We start from the raw sequence: 18,528 nt of genomic DNA on the forward strand, positions 1-18,528 counted from the left end.
TGTGTCTACTCCTGAGAGGGAGAAGCTCTTTCCAGGGAAAGCTTCGGGGAAGGACCCACCAAGGCAGGGATGTGTTGTCACAGTTGGGCATGCGAGGCCAGCACAGCATGCAGCTGGCCGGGGTTGGCAGGGCCAGGTGGTCACACGGGAAGCGTGGTGCGAAGCTGTTCACAAGCATGCGGAGGGTACCAGCTGTCCAAGTGCATCATGGTGGCTCTGGGCTGGAGACAGTACCTTCTGGAGGACTACTGTGGGCAGGGGCTTCCCGGTCACCAACCCTCCTGCTGCATAGTCATGAGGCTGCGCCTCTGGGCCCAGGTGCCCTTCTGCTGGGGAGGCTGCTGCCCCCTGGGCCTGGCTGTGTTTGTCTCTGCTGCGCCATGGGGAAGTCTGCCAGGTCTGGTGCTCTTCTAAATCTGGACACCTGCTTCTATCTGAGTGCCATTTATTATTGTCTTGTCAATCTCTTATAATTCCAATCAATCTTATTTAAAGAAAGATACCACAAAACTAATTAAGGAGAATGATATTAATTTAATTTAAATAGTATGAAAAGGTTATATTTGAAAGGTTATATATTGTAGGAATAAATTTTAAAAATCACAATTCCTCAAAAATGGTTGGGGTTATTGCTAGAGTAATGTTTTCACAGCTATGTATATTTTCAAAAAAACTATTTTATTAAGCAGGAGCAGAGTAGGTAAGATATGCCACCTGACCAGCCATGATACACATTCTTGAATGTTAGAAAATACAAAACCAATGATAAGATGATAGCCATGAAGAAAGAGAAATAACCCACTTCTGTTTTGAATTCATTTTTCCATCTTATTTCATTTTACCAGAGTGTACTCTCACTTATCTGTTTATTATCCTCTCCCAGTGACTTATTATCAAAGACAGCAACGACCTCACCAGAATTAGTGTTATGAAAACGTGAGTCAAGAACCCAAGGCAGCAACCTTGACTTGGGCACGTTCTTGGAGAAGAGTGAAACATCTGCATGTATTTTTTTTACAGATGAGGAAACCAAGACCCAGAGAGAGTAAATTAATCTCAGGGGTTCCTCTGCTGAACTGGCCCTTGAACTCAGGCTTCCTTTGAGGGACTTGGAGCTGTTTCTATGGAAAATATTTTATCACTTTAACTGGTCAGGACTGCTTGGAGTTTTTAATGTAGCCTGTCTTTCTGAAAATCAAGTACTTTACTGTCTGTAGGAGCTTGGTATGGAAGGGGCCTTGGCCGTGAGATCTTTTCATGAAGAACTCTAATGTGATGCCAATACCAAAATATACTTCTCTCCTATCGGGCTGAAATGACACTACAACTAGCTCAGGCTGGATTTCAGAGAGGGAAGTCATCTCCTGGGGTGTGTGGGGGCGTCTGCCATAAGTGAGGCTAGGATTATTCAAATGCACTGATCACCACGTTCATCTGCAGCTCCCCAAGTGCAACCCAAGGGACACTGACTCCATGGGGTGTAAAAATGATGAAATTAGCTTGAGAACATTAGGTCAAAGTCAAGAGTCTGGACTCTTTCAAACTGCAAGGTTCTGCAGAACCTGTAATATGCTCATGTGAACTGGGACTCTCTAGGCAGGAGACAGACCATTTCCCAAAATTTGATCAGACAGAATCAGAGGCATAGGAAACATCTGTTGGGAAATGCGATCACTCACTAATGACTTAAAAGCACTGATCCTACTTCCGGGGAATTGCTTAGTCTCCTTTGACTTTTTGTAGATGTGTTTTTAAGTTTTATGATATCTATCTTTAAATTAAAAAATTTTTTTTTTTTATTAACAATGAGGATGGCTTTTCTATCAGCAATAGTGGCTACACGGACAGGACGTGGAGATTCAACTGGTTCTCTCTATCTGTCATTCACAGGCGTGGATCCGCCGTGAGGGCCAGGGCTGCACTAGCAATCAGTGCCGCCCGGCTGCTGCCCGCCCTAACCTGGCACTTTCCCAGCCAGCGTAGTCCTTCCCAGACCAGTACTGCCTCGCGGTGCTTGAACCAGGCTGGGCAGAGTGCACCGGCATCTTAGGGGAGCTGGTCCCCAGGTGGCAGAGGGGGCAGGCAGGGGCAGCGAGAGGGCCACAGCATCCCAACAGTCCCAACACCGACACCCACAGCACGCACGCCACAGTGGAGGGAGGTGTGACTTCGGAGCCCCTCGGAAGGATTGATAGAGTGGTAAACTACTTACTAACTGAAAAAAGGGAGGGAAAGCCATGAAAGTATGCTTCTGGAGAGTTGCCTTGGAACAACAGATCAAACCAGAAATTAAAACCAAGAAACAAAACAGCCGAAAAATCAAAATTAAGGCTAAAAATGCAAAGAGAGTTCTCATAACCTTCCAACTGTAAGTCTGGCAGTCTGGAATCAGGTTTCAGTTCCAGATGACACACGTTTTCCCACCACAGAGAGGCCAGCTGGACATTCCCCCTTGCGTTCACACGTGCGCTGGGCACAGGGAGGCTGACGGGTCATGTAACGTGCTTTGTTTCCAGAGCAGGAAATTCCAGAAGGAAGGAAAAATAATGAAAGGAGCAGGGTTTGGATCTTTCCACATATTGACCCTGATCCTGATCCTGAGTCCAACAATGTGAAGGGCTGGGTCAGTTTTTATTCCTAGGGCGAGAGGGAGAAATTCACAAAACCTCAGCCCTTGGCTACCTGCTTGCCCTAGGCAAGGACTGGGATTCGGATTCATTACTACTAGAGTCAAAAAATTCAACACTTGTCAGTAGGTCTGCCCTTTTGACTAAGTGTCCCTTGGATGCTTCAAGCTTAGCTGAAACAGGGGCTGCTGGCCAGGAAGCCCCTCTGGACTGAACAGTGACGCATGGCTTCACCAAGAATAAATGCTGAGCGTGGCTTGGGATGCACTGCATTCAGCAGAAAGCTGAGTGCAGCTCACCATCCCCACAAACAGCCAATGAACCTGACCTGAAGTGCCTCACCAGAAGAGCCAGAACTCCAGTCTTTCAAAGCCGTGGAGGAACACAGGGCTCCCCAGGACTCAGAAACCGGCAGGTTCAGAGGTAGCTGGACTAGCTGTGCAGAGGGGACAGGCAGTGGAAACGTATCATCTGTGCTAGGACAGTGAGGTCCCATTTTACAATAAACTCAGAAGTCAATGTCAAAAACAAATTTTCTGGAAAAATCTAATTTGGCCATTGTATTAAGGTAAAGTGTCTGTTTTGACAGTTTATAAACATTATCTTCATCTACTATTTCATAAAACTAGGATTGCCATTACAGCAAAGTTCGGGACACTACAGGCAGAGGAGTAAGGCCAGGGTGTTTCTCAGGGTGGACGGTTTACTTCAGACGGGCACTGCTCTTTGGTGCGGGCTAGCAGCTCCGAGTCAGCCCAGAGGAGCCCAGTGGAGACAGCAGCTCCTCTGGCAGCCATCCCACTTAGGAGCTTTGGTTCAGCATATAACTGAGCATTTGGAACAAAGATGAGCCCTTATAAATCATAGATACCGAGATTAAATTATCGGCAGTTCTGGCAGTAAAGTGCACATTAAATAAATGAGTGAAACAAAACAAGGATAGACTCTCCTGGGGAGATCTGTATTTAGGTCCATTTTAAGGACTTTACCAATCAGTGTTGCATTTTAATATAGGGATTTTTTTTTAAATTGTCAGATCCTGGAGCTCCCTAAAGTAAACTTTTAGAATTTCTGTATTATTTAAAAGCAAGATTAGACTAAAATGCTGTTCAATTTCCCTATGTGGGATTTATGACACAAACCCAACATTTTCTTTCCTTGCAAAATGGAAAACAATTTATAGCACCATTTCTCAAAATGTGGTCCATAACCCAGTGGCACTGGAGTCCTAGGGGACGTTTACAAATCCAGATTCCTGGGCCTAACCTCGGGCCTGTGGGGAATGCCAGGTCTTAAAGTCCCCTGTGAGAACCACAAATTTAACAGCGTAAGTCCTTTGTCTTTAGAATATGGTCTCAATTAGTGAATGGGAGCTGAACTAAATTGATTTCTAAATTAAAACTCAGAAATTTTTAGAATTAAATTATTATTTGCCAAATATTATAATTTGCCGTTTCTTTAACAGGATTACTTTTTATATATTTTTATCAAATCCAGACAGAAACATTGAAGGACCCAAGGATGAAGAGTAATATTCTAAGAAAGTTCAGTAAGTTCTGCTGAGGATTAGTCTCCTTCCGTCCAGAGGAAGTTGGAACCTGGGCACTAAAGTCTACACCTCAGGTTTCCTCCTGCCCGACCAGCTTTGAATTTTCAAACAAGCAGATCTCTGTGACAAATTTGATGGAGTTTCCTATCCAGCTTATCAGTTAGGAAGATTATCAGAAAACAAAACATCAGGCAAATGAAGCAGGTCTAACAAAAAAGGAAAAACCATGTTTACAGAGAGAGGGTTCCCGGCGGGGACCTGAGTCACTGAATGAATGAGGTGCAGGGGGCCACACAAAGGTATCAGGTTTGGGATGAGAATGGAGACGAGAAGATACAAACAGGTGGAGAGGAGATTCGGTTCTTGAAAGAGAGGAGGAGGAGGAGGAGCACTCTGACACTAAAAAAGTAAAAGAGAGAAAAAAAAGGATAAAGGCAAAAAAAAAAAAAGAAACAAAAAAGAAAAAAAGAAAACCAACAATAACCTTTAAAACACAAAGAAAAAAATAAACTAGCTTTTAATATACTCACATAATCTGCAAAGAAAATGAGGTCATGTAATACACAATCGCCCCTCTACTTGACAATAGAATATAAGTGCTTTTCGAAGAAAACAAATTTGTTTTCCACTGGTTATTTAATTGTTCTGCAACAATATCATGGAAGAAAAGTAACTCAGATGTACTTGGGCAGATTCAGCAGTGTGAGCTGCTGAAAATCACACAAATTTAACCTGCCACATCCAGGTGTTCTTCAGGACACTACTGGCTTTTCAGCTGGAAAGGGTTAGGACTTGACTTTCCATAGATTTGTTTTTCATGAGAAGCACTTATATAAAGTCTACTTGAAAACTCAAGTTTCCCAAGGTGCAGTGTGCTGGGGTGCAATGAGGTCACGGGCTCAGCATGGTGATGATGGAGTGCTAAGCTTTCTGAGGTGGTCTACAGTGGTGGGGTGCACTGGTCGGGCACCTGGAAAAGGAAGCCAGTCCCGCTGCCTTTGCATCTTACAGCTGGAGAGAGACAGTGGTGATGCAGAGACCCCCACGGCTATAAGCAGGAACTTTCCCAAACAAAATGGAACAAACTTTCAAGTTAAAAAAATTATTTGGCTTGGGATAGGTATCTGGTAATATCTACCAATGATTAAACATAAATCCCCTTACCCCACATCCTGTTTTGAAGGCAAAAGGAAGAAAAATATTTTTTTTTCATCCTCTATTTAAGGAACTACCAACCTATTCCAAAGAAAAGACAATGACTCATAGCTTCAAAGTAGACTGTCACTCCACTTGATTCCCCCCTTTTCACTGGTTGGGACAAATTAGATAACAGAGGTGTGCGGGGGGGCGGGATGTGGGGAGCATATTCTGGAAGGGGGCTTTCGTGGTGGCCACATCCATCAGATAAAACACCGTCTGCTCTGTTAGCTATCGTGGACTTGGTCTGCCCAAAGCTCAGAGATGTGAGTGTCTCTCCGTATTTTCCCACAGATCTACACACAGATAATTTTGCCAGTGGGAAACCACATTCCAGTTAATCACACACTTGTGAGAACAGTGAGTCTGCAGTGCATAAAGACCCAGGGCATATGACAATGGTATTGTGATACGTATTTTAAAGTTCCTTTATATCAGATATGCGTCCTGAAGTTTTAATAGGTAAAATATGGTGTCTGGGATTTGCCTTAAAATATTTCTGCAAAAACCAAGCGTGGGGCAGGAGAAGCAGAGGGAATAGGAGCACTAATTGTTGAAGCTTGGAGTGGGTAACGGGAATTCAGTCGTTACGTTAGTATCTCTCTTCTGGTATATCTGACTATTCTCCGTAATAAAAATTTAAAAATAAAACAATGAATAAACGGCTCCAAGAAGGCCTGGGCCTCTCCGGAGCGTCTGCATAGTGGGGGGTCCTGGGCCCTGTGCCCCAGAGTTGGCAGGATCATGATGGTGGAAGTTCTCCCTGGCATTGGCCACATACCCTTCCAATGCCAGCACTGAGTGGCTGTGCTCATGCTGGATGCTGGTGCCCTTAAGGGGGATGTGGGAAAGCAGTCAGGCATCCGCACAGCCTGGTCTGATGCAGAAGCACAACGCCACCTCTAGCGCTCGCTTCTCCCAGACCACATCTCAGAATCTCTTCTGTCACTTTGGGACCCCTCTGATCTTGGTTGGGTCTCTATCCCCTTTTGTTCTACAGCCCAGTGGCTTTCCTAAATGAGCAGTGCTCCAGTGTGTGTTCAAAATCAGCCAGCTCCTCTGAAAACTGCAGGGAAGGAAGAGGCCTGAGGTCATGCGGGGTAGCTAGGCCTCCCAACTGTGACCTGGGGTCATGGAATACTTCGTAGCTGTGAAACAGGATGGGACATCCTCTGTGGACAGCTATGGAGGCATCTGCAGGGTCTGTGGGAAGTGAAGAACGCCAGGGCTGAGCTGCACACAGCACGTGTGGCAGCTTACGTAAGGAGTGTGGGGAAGCACGCCGATGCTTATTTGCACAGAAGAGTGCTGGAGGGTGAACAGAAGCTAAAAGATGGCCTCTAGGGAAAGGCAAGGGAGGAGCGGGAGGGCGGCCACACCTCCCCGTGGCACATTCAGAGTAAGAGTTTTGGCTTTTGAATTATGAAACCTATTTCCTCTCGAAATGAAGGCAAGAAGAGAGGCATAGCCAGATCTGGGGGCGCTCCACAGGCAGGTCGGCCGCATAGGTGTGTGAGTGAGAGGGCTGCTTCCCCCGAGGCCACGCCTGCAGCCCGCTACCAAAACGGGGCTTTCTTACTCCAGATCGGTGTCCTTCCACTTCCTGGCAGGCCTTCCAGTCTTTCAGTCTCCCTGACTTACACGGTCACTTCAGAAGGTCTCCCTCTCATTTACAAACAGCCTGTGACTGGCAAGGCCCCTCACATGGCCTTCAGGTTTCTGCTTCCCTGGTCTCTCAGGCACATCAGTGGTGTTCAAACCACATCTTGGGGTGCTGGAGGTTGACCAAAGGGAGGATTCCTTTGGGTATAACAATTATGGCAACAAAATGGTTCCTGGCTTGAGCCCTGGGGCAGCAGTACCCCTGCATTTTGGGGAAAGGGCATGGGACCCAGCAATCCAGAATCCTAACACCTGTGTTCCCAGGGAGTGAGTGGGGGACAATCCTGTGAGAGCAGCTGCACAGATGCCACTAAAGCCAAGGTTGAGGAGAAAGGATGGGCTGGGCCCACCCTGGGGCAGTGGCAAGGCCCACCCTGGACAACATGGCAACTGAGAAGGTCCAACCTGAAGAGGAGCCTCCTGAGAGCTCTGGGGAAACCATCCCAGGGAGCAACAGGGAGAAGGGACAAGGGCCTCACTTCTTTTCTGTCACTATCTGTTGTCAATGTGACATGGCATTCAAGTTTTGGGACCTCCAGGGAAATTAAGGTCCAAGTCAGCTGGAAGGAAACGGGGTCTGGATTTAGTAGGACTGTCCTAACAGGACACTGAAGAGAGGGGTAGTCAGCTCAGGGCATCCACAGAAGCTGTTTTCAATCAGCCCACATCGCTGCAGGGGCCAGAGTAAACTCCACTGGCTTCTCTCCCCTCCCTGTGTCCCGGCCTTGCTGAGGCTAGTGCTAAAAGCCTGACCTCCATTTCCTAGAGTGACCCACGAGGCTCTGCCTCGCCTGCAGTCTATGCCCACCTATGACTGACCAACCCTGGGGACAGGCGTCTCCCGGGTGGGGAACTTCCTGGGGCTTGGTCAGTCTGTGCTGCAAGCTGGGTTGACTGGCACTAATTCACAATGTGTGCTGCTTCTCAGGTCCAACAATCTTTGCAGCTGGGAGTCCCAGGGCCTTGGATCAGACTTCTCGGGCTGATTTCCAGTTTGGTGGAGGGGACCTGGCAGGAGTGAAGTCTGCAGGCAGCCCTGAGGGCCTGTGGGACCCAGCACCACACAGGCCTCCCTGAGGCCCTATTCCCCCACCCGCCGGGGGTTGGATTTTCCAGGGAATGGGCTCTGTTGGGAGGCGGCACATGGCACAAGGACAGGAAAGGGACTTGGAGGTTCCTTTCCTGAGGACAGCCCACTAAAGACTAGGCATACCCAGACAGGAATCAAGCCCTTGTCGGTGGGGAAGGAGAGACAAGCGGGTTCTCAATGATGTTCTAGAACTAGCTTTGAGGCTCAAAGCTGAGTGAATTTCATTTTGTTTTGTGGGTCTGTGGAGTCCCTCAAATTGTCATTGAATAGTCGGTATTGCTGTTGGAATTGCTCATTTGGAGCTATGGAAATTAGGGGGGCACCCTCCCTGTACTTTGGCATACAAAAACAACAAAGTAGAAATATTTGCTCAGAGGCAGTAAGTACAATGGCCTTCAGGCAGCGGGGGACAGTGGAATGAAATAGCTCAGAACCCACTTCTGAGGAGCATGTGTGTTTTCGTGTGCAACAGATGAGAAATCAGGATGAGGGATTGGGCAATGTCTGAAGCCTAAAGGGAGGGGAACTGGAAGGCATGGAAACCACCTAATTTTGTTTCACATTTAAGCTCCAGAGCCCAGGAAAACAGATTTCAAAGCATTGTGCTGAGCAAATAACCTTGCTTTCCCCACCGTGAACCAACACTTGAGCAGAGTCCGGAGGAGGTGCGCTTCAGGTACGCATCACCTGTTAGCAGAACTTTCCCCACCCCAGCCCCAGCTCAGCCACTCCACTCAGTGCCCGGCCCCACGTCCTCTTGGACACCATTTTGTCCCCTGTGGCTTTTGATTCTCACCTGTCTCAGGATCACTGAAGTCTGGCAAAGTGATTGTATTAAGCTGTCGTCTGTCAGCGATGGTTCTATCTAAGAGGCTGCTCCCACGTCCAGAGTCACTGCAAAACACACTGTGGATGTCAGTCACCTGAAAGGTGGGAGCGGAGGGACAGAGACCCAACCAGTACCACTGGGCCGCTGAGGTGCAGTGGACACCTCTGGTGCGCTCTGGATGCATCTCAGCATCTTCCTGCAGACGGAGACTCCATCTGCTTCCTGGCTCGTCCTGGACCGGATTCCTTTCAGCAGTCAGTACCACAAACGCGCTTAAACCACACCCAGGGACCCCAACTAATCTTAGTCTCTTGTGTCATTATAAGACATGAAAATGAAAACTTCAAGTCAGGTTTTGCAGTCACCAGACAGGGAAACTGGTCATTATTCTGTGCTGATGTCTGAGGACCCACAGAGCCCCTGACATGCCACCCTCTGAGATAACCTCACAAGTCAACAGCACTGCACAGCTGCGCTCCTGAACCTCAAGACCTGGAGACACCAAGAGCACTGCAAAGGCCTCTGCCCAGCCCCGCTCCAGACCAGATACATGGGAGGTGCAGCTGCCAGGTCCGAGGACCCTGGCCTGCTTCTCAGAGGGTGAGCACAGCCACGGGCTCGACTGTGACCCTAGGACAAGCCTTCGAGATACACTGCGTGGGTGACAGGGTGGATGCTGTGAGGGGACTCAGGAGCTGGCCACAGCACAGCTGGAGCCGGGGGCCCTGTTCAGCTGATGTTCTGAGAAGGCTGGCCAGGGGAAACCGAAGGACTTGGGGAGAACACGAGGGGTCTTGACACCCACCTACCACTCCCACCAGCTCCTGGCACTGCCCCTCTGCTGAATCCCCCCTCCCTCCTGATACCACCCATCCAGCAAAGTCACGTGGACATGACATAGACCTGCGGGGACCAAACCGTTAAGGGAACTTAGCTCCCCAAGACTTGGTTTTTGCAAATCTGGGAAGTTTTTAAGAAAAAAACTATTGCTCCCCCACCCCGTCACGATAATCTATCTGGAGGCTCTAGGTTTTTTGGTTATTATTCAGAAGCTGAAATTCTACAATAAAGGGACATGATTTCCTTCCTCTATGCAGCTGCTGCTGAAGACAGTACAAACAAGGTTTGGCAAGAAAGTCAGCACAGTTCACAGGCTGCGAGTCCCCGCCCAGCGATGCAGTCAGAGGGGTCTGCAGGAAGCGGAGGAAACGTCCTTGCTGGGGACTGTGTCAGCCTACACTGATTACATCATCCCTGCGGGCTCTCTGGAAACTGCTCTATTAATTATTTCCACAACTGAGAAACAGTAAGTGTCTCCGAGGAGAAGACAACATAAAAGAACATGCGCATTTTTAAGAATTACAAATCTGGCTGAATATTTTGAGCACCAGTCTGCTCACATAGCATTTTTGATATAGATATTACAAAGGGTTAATTATCTGAATATTGCAATAGCGCCCCACTTGGGAGACTGTCACAAAATATAGAGACGCTTTCCATCACCATGGGGATTCCAGGACTCACAATGAGGTGCTGGCACTGCAGAGGAGGACCTGTTGGGGCGTGTGGTGGCCAGACCCCGGGCTCGGCCCCATCACAGTGCCCTCCGGAGTCCTCTCGCCAAGTTTCAGAGCATGGGTTTAGGACCATGTGAGCTGCTTTGAAAGGACCCAGAAAGTGGGTCCTGGAGCCCAGCTGGGGGTCTTGGTTCCCCTTCCATATCCGTCACCCAGGCATAATCATTTTGAGCAAAGCCACTTCCCCGTGCCTTGGTGACTTCCCTGGTCAGACGAGGATAAGGATTATCTTCCTACACAGAACTGGGTAAGGAGGGAATGAGCCGGTGTAGACGGAACATTCTGCAGGGGTGTGACTTTGAAACACATGGCAGGTGTCATTATGAATACTCTCTCTCCAAACATGCTTCTGGGGTTGACATGGCTGGCTGCTTCCCGGAGACATCTGATCCCTGCCTTCTGGGGTGACTGTGGGAGGCACAGGGAGGTTGGGCTAAAAAAAGGCCTCCTACTCTAAACGTTAGGAACCCCGACTAAGCCCAGCATCTCAACTTGTGAACCTCACTCACTGATAACAACAGGGGGCCCATCTCCTTCCACCAGAGGGGAAGTGTCAGGGGTTACCTCCTTGGTTTGTCCTCCATAGTTCCCCCTGAAAATAGTGTATAAGCAACAATTAAGAGTTCAAAATGGAGATGCTTTTGTTCCATACTGAATGTTTTCTCTCTAAAAACAACTGGGTATTTGTGATGGATTAAACATTTTTGCTGGAAGCTTTGAGTGATTTTGAGTTCTTCATTTACATGGTGTAGAGTTTGATTCAATAAAGACTTGCCTTTGCAAGACCCACAGATTATGGGAGAAAGGACGAGGGACTGTCTTGGGCAGCTCTGGGGACTCCTGGATTCTCCCTGGCTCAGCCCTCTTTTGAACTGAAAGTTACCTTGCTTTCCCCCTCTGGGTGCTACCTTCGTGGGAGCTCCCTCGGACCACTCAGTATTGCCCCTCTCCTCTCCTGTGCCCAGGCCTGAGGCTGGCAGGAGCAGCTCCCAGTAAGGAGGGCTAGGGCTTGGGGGGTGGCTCAGTGGTAGAGCACTTGCCTAGCACGTGTGAGGCTCTGGGTTTGATCCTCAGCACCACATAAAATATATAATACGGGTATTGTTTCCATCTACAACTAAAATATATAAACATAAAAAACATGAGGAGGGCTGGAAGGGAGAGAAACCATCCCTGCTCAGCAGTGCAGAGAGATGGTCTAGGGTGAGGAAACCAGAAGGACCCCAGAGCCATGCACACAAGCCGAGGTGTCCACTTGTCTAGATGCACATGCAGAGATAGTTCTCTTCCTCATCAGGACTGAAAATTCAGCCTCTACTGTATACTGTAATGCTAGTTAAAAGTCACACTGGACATTGAGAGTCTCTCAGGAAACCCTCTCTCTTCCACAGTCACAGAGGCAAGGGGTGGTGGTGGACTAGAAGTCAGAACCTGGGACTTCTGGTCACACCTTTGCCTCTTCCCAGCTCCTGGGAAGTATGAGGCACCCAACAAAAACAAAGGCTGAGAACAGGTCAGAACACAGGCAGATGGAGAGGAACTTCTGCTTGTTTTTCTCCAGGCTACCCTGGCCTATAGAATCAAGGCAAGTTCCCAATATCTCTGAGCCTCAACCTTCCACTCTGTAAAATGGGTATGATATGACATCTGCCCATTTTATCTGCCTTCTTTGAAAAAAAAACAAAAGCATGGTTCGTGAAAAGAAAAACTGGGCCCAAATGCTGATGACTATGAATATGATAGGGGGTCTCCAGCTGCCAACTGAGATTAGAGTGAACAAAGTGCCTAAGTGTGTGTGGTGTGCGTGTGCGTGTGCGTGTGTGTGTGTGTGTGTGTGTGTGTGAACTTTAAATGCTGTTTGTTGGTAAGTAACTGAAACAGGACTTAGGAAGAAAAGTGTCATGAGAGGGAAAGACATGGTTAGTAATTAAAAAAAAAAAAAAAGGAAAAGGAAAGAAATTGGCCATCGCCTTGGGAGAGGCAGCCCCTGCCGTGGAGCGAGCTCTGATGTCTGGCAGACCTGGGTGTGAATCACAGCTCTCCTGCTTGTTTACTTGGGCAAACTGAGGTAGGTCATTTACCCTCCTTTAGCTCCAATTTTATTTCCTACAGGATGGAAATAGCAGTAGCCATTTTGCAAGGCCGATGCAGGGACTGAAGGCAGCACATAAGTGGCCTAGTACAGCGCTGGCACAGGGAGGCTCCAGTAACTGTGGTCATTAGCATCCCTGGTGAACTGCTGTACCATCCAGGCGGGGAGCCTACTGGGCCTTCTGGCGAGATTCTGGTCAGACTCGCACTGTCCTGAGTGGCCAAGGCAAGGACTACACAAAGCCCCCAGAGTTCTTGTGAACCTTCTGAGGGAGGAAGACAAAACACGAGACAGATTTCCATCTTAAAGGCAAGCAAAACTGCAGGCCATGGGGAAGGAAATGCAGCCTTCTGAGACCCCAGCGCCTCATCAAATGTGCTGTGGAGCTGGAGAGTGCCGCCCCCGAGTCTGCATTCTGCGGCTGCAGGTGGAACCCTGCTGGCCAAGTCCTCCAAGGCTCAGCTCAGCCAGGAGCTCATACTGTGATTTTCTTTGAGTAAAAATAAAGGGCAGGAGCTCAGGGAACCTGAAGCCAGGGCCTGTCAGTTTGGCCATTAACCCCCCCAACCACTCCCGCTGGGGCTGCCCACACCCTGGGGCCTGTGCTGAGCCTCCATGGACTCAGCAGGGGGCGGGAGGGCTGGAAGATTCCTGGCAGGTGGAGCAGAGGGCACTGCTGCGCATGGGCAGAAGCCAGAGCCCAGGAGCCAGGAAGTCAGTATGAACCTACTCCAGATAGAAACCAACTGCTTCCTACCAAAATCTTTCTGCTTAGTTCTCGGTTTGTTTTATTTTTAGGAAGGGATGCTTCTCGTGCACTTGTTCATGCCATTCTACCCTTTTCTAAAGCCTGGGGTGACCCAAGGGCAGCCTCTAGGCTGCTGGTCCCACCCTGCCTCACCTGGAGGTGGACGAGGGCTGACCCTGACTCGCACAGCCCTCCCTCTTGGTGCTTTACTCTATGGCCAGGGTCACTGCTTACCCGAGCGGGCCCAGAGCGTGGCTAAGTCTGCACAATGGTAAGGGCTGCTGGAGAGGTATGTATTCATATCCCAGAGGAAAAGAAGTTAAAAAACAAAACAGGAAGCTCTTTAATAAGAAGCTGCTCGATCCCCCTGCCCCAGGCTTTGGAAATAATTGGAAGAGCAGTTCTGAGCAACCACAGGAGCCTCCTCCACCACCCCAACCCCACCCAAGATCTGTGCCCAGAGGAGTCCTCCCCACGCTGGCCCTGAGAGATCCTGCAGGAAACGGAGGAAGCGTGGACAGAGCCCAACATTTGGTTAAGTGTTTTTAAAAAGCTTTCCAATTCTGCTATTTCTTTCTCCTCACATTCAATATTCTTGGTTGCTAAGTGGGAGGAAATGTGGGGAGGTGGGAGAGGTGTGGAGAGCTGAGGGAAAATTGGCAACACGAAAGCTGATGGGTTTATTTTCTCCTTCTGAAAGGGGGTGCAGGCGAAGGATCTGCTCCAGCGCCCTGGCGACCAGCTGGGGCAGTAGCTGCCGTCAGCTCCGATACGAGCAAAGACTCCCCCAAATCCTGATGCTACTGATAGGCCAGGAGTGGGGGCCTTTGGGGAGATAAATATAGGCTTTTCCATTTTTGCTTACAGACTTAGACAAGTAGAATTTTTGTTTTAATTAAAATGATCTTTGCTGTCAGATCAACAGCATGGGAGGGAAGAGGCTGGCCTCATTATTACGCTTCACCCAGAGGAAGGGGGAGCTGGGGCAGCAGTGACTGCCACCGACCATCAGCCCCCTGTGGCTGGCTTTCCCGCCTGAGTCCCTCCCGCAGCTGCTTAGCCATAGGCTGGTCACAGGTCTAGCTAGGGACAGTTCACAGAGGCCAGTCCTTTTGTGGGGTCCTGAGTTTGGACACTTTTTTTTTTTTCAATAACTGCAGAGGCTTTTGGAAAACAAAATCTCACAGGGAGCCCCTTTGTTCTGCGGCTGCCCAACTACACCCCACTTTCCCTTCCCACAGGTCTCTGCAGACTGCAGCCACCAGCCCACACCATTTACCATTTTCAGGCTCCTGACTCTTTAGAGCGTAACAGGGGCTAGCCACACACCTGGCCATGAACTTGAAAAGTTCAAGCGTATGAGCAGTTTCGTGAATTCCCTGGGCTCGTCGGGTCCCTCTCTATTAAATTACTTCCTCCACAGGGCAGGGCACACTTAGTAATCCAAACACATCAGAAAAAAGTGCCCAAGGCTGAGAAATGGGCAAATGGGTTCCCAGGTGTCTGCAGTGGGCTTCTGGGGGTGACTTGTCCCCATTTCCCAGGTAGCTGCCTCTAGAGGGTGGCACCTTTGAGTTCCTGATGACTGGGCTACTTTATGGCTTTAAAGGGTAGAAACTAACTGCAGAAATCCAATAAGACAAATGGATTTTGTCTGGTAGAACTACAATTGATTTTGACCCTGTGGAGAACATAACCCCAAATGATGCATCTCGTTGTCTCATAGGATACTGCTTTTTGCATCTATCTGCAAATTTGTTTCTGCATTTCTGCCTATACAAATGTTTTTCAAATTATTCTTTGACCTGGTCTTAACACTGTACTTGTTTCATTAATGAGGTAAATAAAATCTTTGACATGTGTTTAGTTTATATTTGTATGAATCATGATTTCAACTTTTTAGAAATTACATTTTACCACGATAATAGCAATTTCCCCTATCCTTGGTAGGATGTGACCTGTGGACTGTGCAAGTTCAAGTTTACTGCAAGAACCCAGGAAAATATCCCTGACTAGGATAGACATAAATCACCAAGCAGATGGTCGGCCTTGCCACAGGAGTAAAGTAAATGGCTGGTAGAAAGAAACTGGAGAGAGCACCATTCCAAGCTGCGCTTAGGGATCACCATGGCAACAAAAGCAAAAGGAGCCCATGACTTGGAGGCTCCATCAGCCTCTGGGAGAACATTCCTTAAAGTGATGTGAAGCTCCATCACTATTGTCTGCTGCGTGTGATGACAGAGTTAATGCCCACTAAAGGTCCATCAGAGATGGCACTGATAGACAGGGACCCATGCAAAAGCCACACCAACAGGTGCCACCGGTCTCTTACCTGGGATTGGTCAGGTTGTAGCAGGATTTCCATATCTGTAACATGTGCTTACAGGTGAGCAGCGCCTCATCTGGGCCCCGGCAGAGGGACTCCAACTTCACTTTGGAAAACAGTAGTCTGCAGGGGGAGACAGGGAGAACAACATAGGTCACACCAGGGGGCTGCCACTCAAACTCAAGGGAGGGGGCTCAGCTGGGGGCGGCTGCGAGTGGTGCGGGCAGTGGCTGCAGGGTCAAGCATTCCAGAACCCCAGTCAATACCTGCCTTTGCATAAGCCTCACCAGGGAGGCAAAGGCAGGCACAGGGCGACTTGCTGAGGTCAGGTCAAAGCATCCGGTGACCAATTTTACTTAGAATACTGGAGTTTTATTAAGAGCGTGCTTTTTAGAACAAAACCAATTTATCTATGAAATGTGATTAAAAGAGAGTCTTGATTCATTTACAAAATTACACAAGTGATATGATTCGATTGATATGAATATCACAGAAAGACCTCCGTGCTGCTCATCATCTGGGAAGCCTGGAAGCTGGCCTGAAGGCACACAAAGGGGCCCTGCCAGCGCTCCCCGTTGTCCCCAGCCTGCTGTGCGGGGGCTAGCCTGTAACACACCCCACAGTCACCAATGAGTCTCTCCCCTAGTTGTGTTACCCCACCGGCTTCAGCCTCCATCCAGACCTGAGTGCTGGGCTCGGAACCGTCACTTTCTTGGGCCAACAGCTGTATCCGGCTCCAGACTCTCCTGTCTCTCTGTGGACATCAGCCTGTGTGGCTGCAGACCTCAGTGTCTTGGTCCCTGGGCTCATCACCACTATCCTGGAGGAAGCCCTAGCATGGGCCCACATTCCTTCCTGCTGGTCTTCCTGTCCCTGGACTTGTCCAGCTCTCAGAAACCCAAACTTTTCAGACCCAGCTCAAAAAACTGCAATGATTCCTTACTGCCTGAAGCAATATGTCGCAATTCCAGTCCCTGGAGACGACACCACTGGCCGCTCCCATCCCGCGCCACGCATCCTGTTGGACCCTTTACTCTGCCAACGCAGTCCGCTGGCTGAATGCCACGTTTCCCGTGGGGCCCCAGGCTGTGTAAGCCAGGTCTCTAAGGTCATCTCTACCAGTCCACCCCTCCCCAGCTCCCCCTCAGGACAGCTAGAGCACAGCCTCAGCCACTAAGTCTCCTGGTGATGCCGCCACGGCACCTTCTCTACTCCGTGTGGACCAGAGTGGCGGGTGTCTGCTGTTAACAACAGGAGGAGGTGGAGGCTGCTGTGGGTCATGGAAGGCCTGCTGTGTGCCAGGCTCTCTTGCCAGGTGTCCTCAATGGATGAGGACGCAGAGGCTGCGTGTGTAGCTGCCCCTGGGCAGGTGTTTTCTGGACGTGATGTTCCTCAAGACCATCGGAGCTCAGACCCTCCTGGCCTCCCCTCACAGCCTAGGGCTGTGCCGAGGGCCACCGGCCTTGCCTCAGCATCTGCTCACCCACAACCCCTCTGTAAACCGCAGGAGATGGAGCCGTGTTGCCTGCGATCTCAGATGCACGGGAGAGCTCCTCCACCTTGCAGGTGTGACAGCCTCCTCGCGAGGCCCTGAGGATCCCGGGTCTCTCTCCACTGTGGCTGATGAATTTGAGTGGTTCTGCTCTGTCACCATCCAAGCTCAGGACTGGGTCAGCACCAACCACTTCCTCCCAGTGCAACAAAGGGAGCCTAAGGGGTTCTGGTGGCTCCCAGAGGGTTCTAAACTGCAAGCACCCCAACCTGGTTTGCAGAACCTGGGCTGATGGGACAGGCCAGGTGATGAGAAGGACACAGACTCCAACCTACAAGGAGAAGGGCAGAGAGCGCAGGGAAGATGTGAGAAGGGGTTTGGTCTCTGCCCTGCAGCCTCTCAAGATCGGAAGCTCCCTTGAAGCCTTACTGGGGCCACTTACAGGGAGTGGCAGCCACTCTGGGCATCTCAAGGGGTTTTTAAAGGAACCAGAAGCTGACCAAGTCTGCATGAATCCAGAACACGGCAGGAGTCCTTTCCCGCAAGAATCGCTACCAAACGCAGGTCAACTGGGAGGCACTGCAGGTAGTGAGGTTCTTGGGGGCACTATGGGGCACGTGGAGCCTCTTCGGCCTGGCCAGGCTCAGAAAACGGCCACACAGCTAGTGGGACGACTTCCCTGCTTGGTGGGCGGTGGTGCGGCTCTCATGGCAATTACCACGATTCCTTTCACTGTACCCAAAGTACAAAACGCCAGAGCATGCGTCTAAGCCTCAGCTTGGGGGAACAGTTCTGTGCACAGCTTCTTGGCTGGAAAAAGAACTTCTAATTAACATGAAATAACAGCTTTCAAACACTTGACTCAGGATATGGAGTTGAAAGGGTGTGGGCTGGAATTAAGGGAACCAGACAGGAAGAACAATAGTAGAACCACTGAGCTCAAATGACGGAAAGGACACTTGGGAGTGGGGCAAGAGGGACAGCATGAGAGAGGCTGGCAGAGGAGAGGAGAAGGAGGGCCCAGAGCAAAGGCAGGGACACCAACCCTCCAGCCACCAGCAGGCCTGCACAAAGTGACACAGCCGCCACGCTTCTCTGACACCCAGGCAGATGTCAACACACAGCACGGGGAGCGGGCATGCGCGGCAGCACTTCTCGCCCTTTCCCCAAACCTTGGCTGGCTTAGGAGGTGGGAAGCAATGCTGGCACAGCACCCGCGATCAGTCGCCACTTCTGCTGAGCTGCTGGTGCATCCTGTGGCGTGTAAGTTACGTTTGCATGGAACGGGAGGTCACAATGGCCCACACTGACCCGCCACGGTCTGTGTCCAACGCTATTT

At 49.7% G+C, this 18,528-nt stretch overlaps 1 protein-coding gene across 6 annotated transcripts in view; it reads right to left on the minus strand.

Moving 5' to 3' along the window:
- Ttc7b (tetratricopeptide repeat domain 7B) overlaps positions 1-18,528 on the minus strand; it is a 232,194-nt gene that overhangs the window by 49,074 nt on the left and 164,592 nt on the right. For 2 of the 6 annotated variants that reach the window (XM_047541992.1, XM_047541993.1), the window contains exons 16-19: positions 15,704-15,820; positions 8,922-9,019; positions 4,411-4,575; positions 2,213-2,263 (exon numbers count right to left, since the gene is read on the minus strand). In XM_047541992.1, coding sequence (XP_047397948.1) covers positions 2,213-2,263; positions 4,411-4,575; positions 8,922-9,019; positions 15,704-15,820 — 431 coding nt within the window. The remainder of the gene's footprint in view (positions 1-2,212; positions 2,264-4,410; positions 4,576-8,921; positions 9,020-15,703; positions 15,821-18,528) is intronic. The other 4 variants (XM_047541994.1, XM_047541995.1, XM_047541996.1 and 1 more) reach the window with 2 other exon arrangements.

Source organism: Sciurus carolinensis, chromosome 2, assembly GCF_902686445.1.
Source record: "Sciurus carolinensis chromosome 2, mSciCar1.2, whole genome shotgun sequence".
Classification (NCBI taxonomy): Eukaryota; Metazoa; Chordata; class Mammalia; order Rodentia; family Sciuridae; genus Sciurus; species Sciurus carolinensis.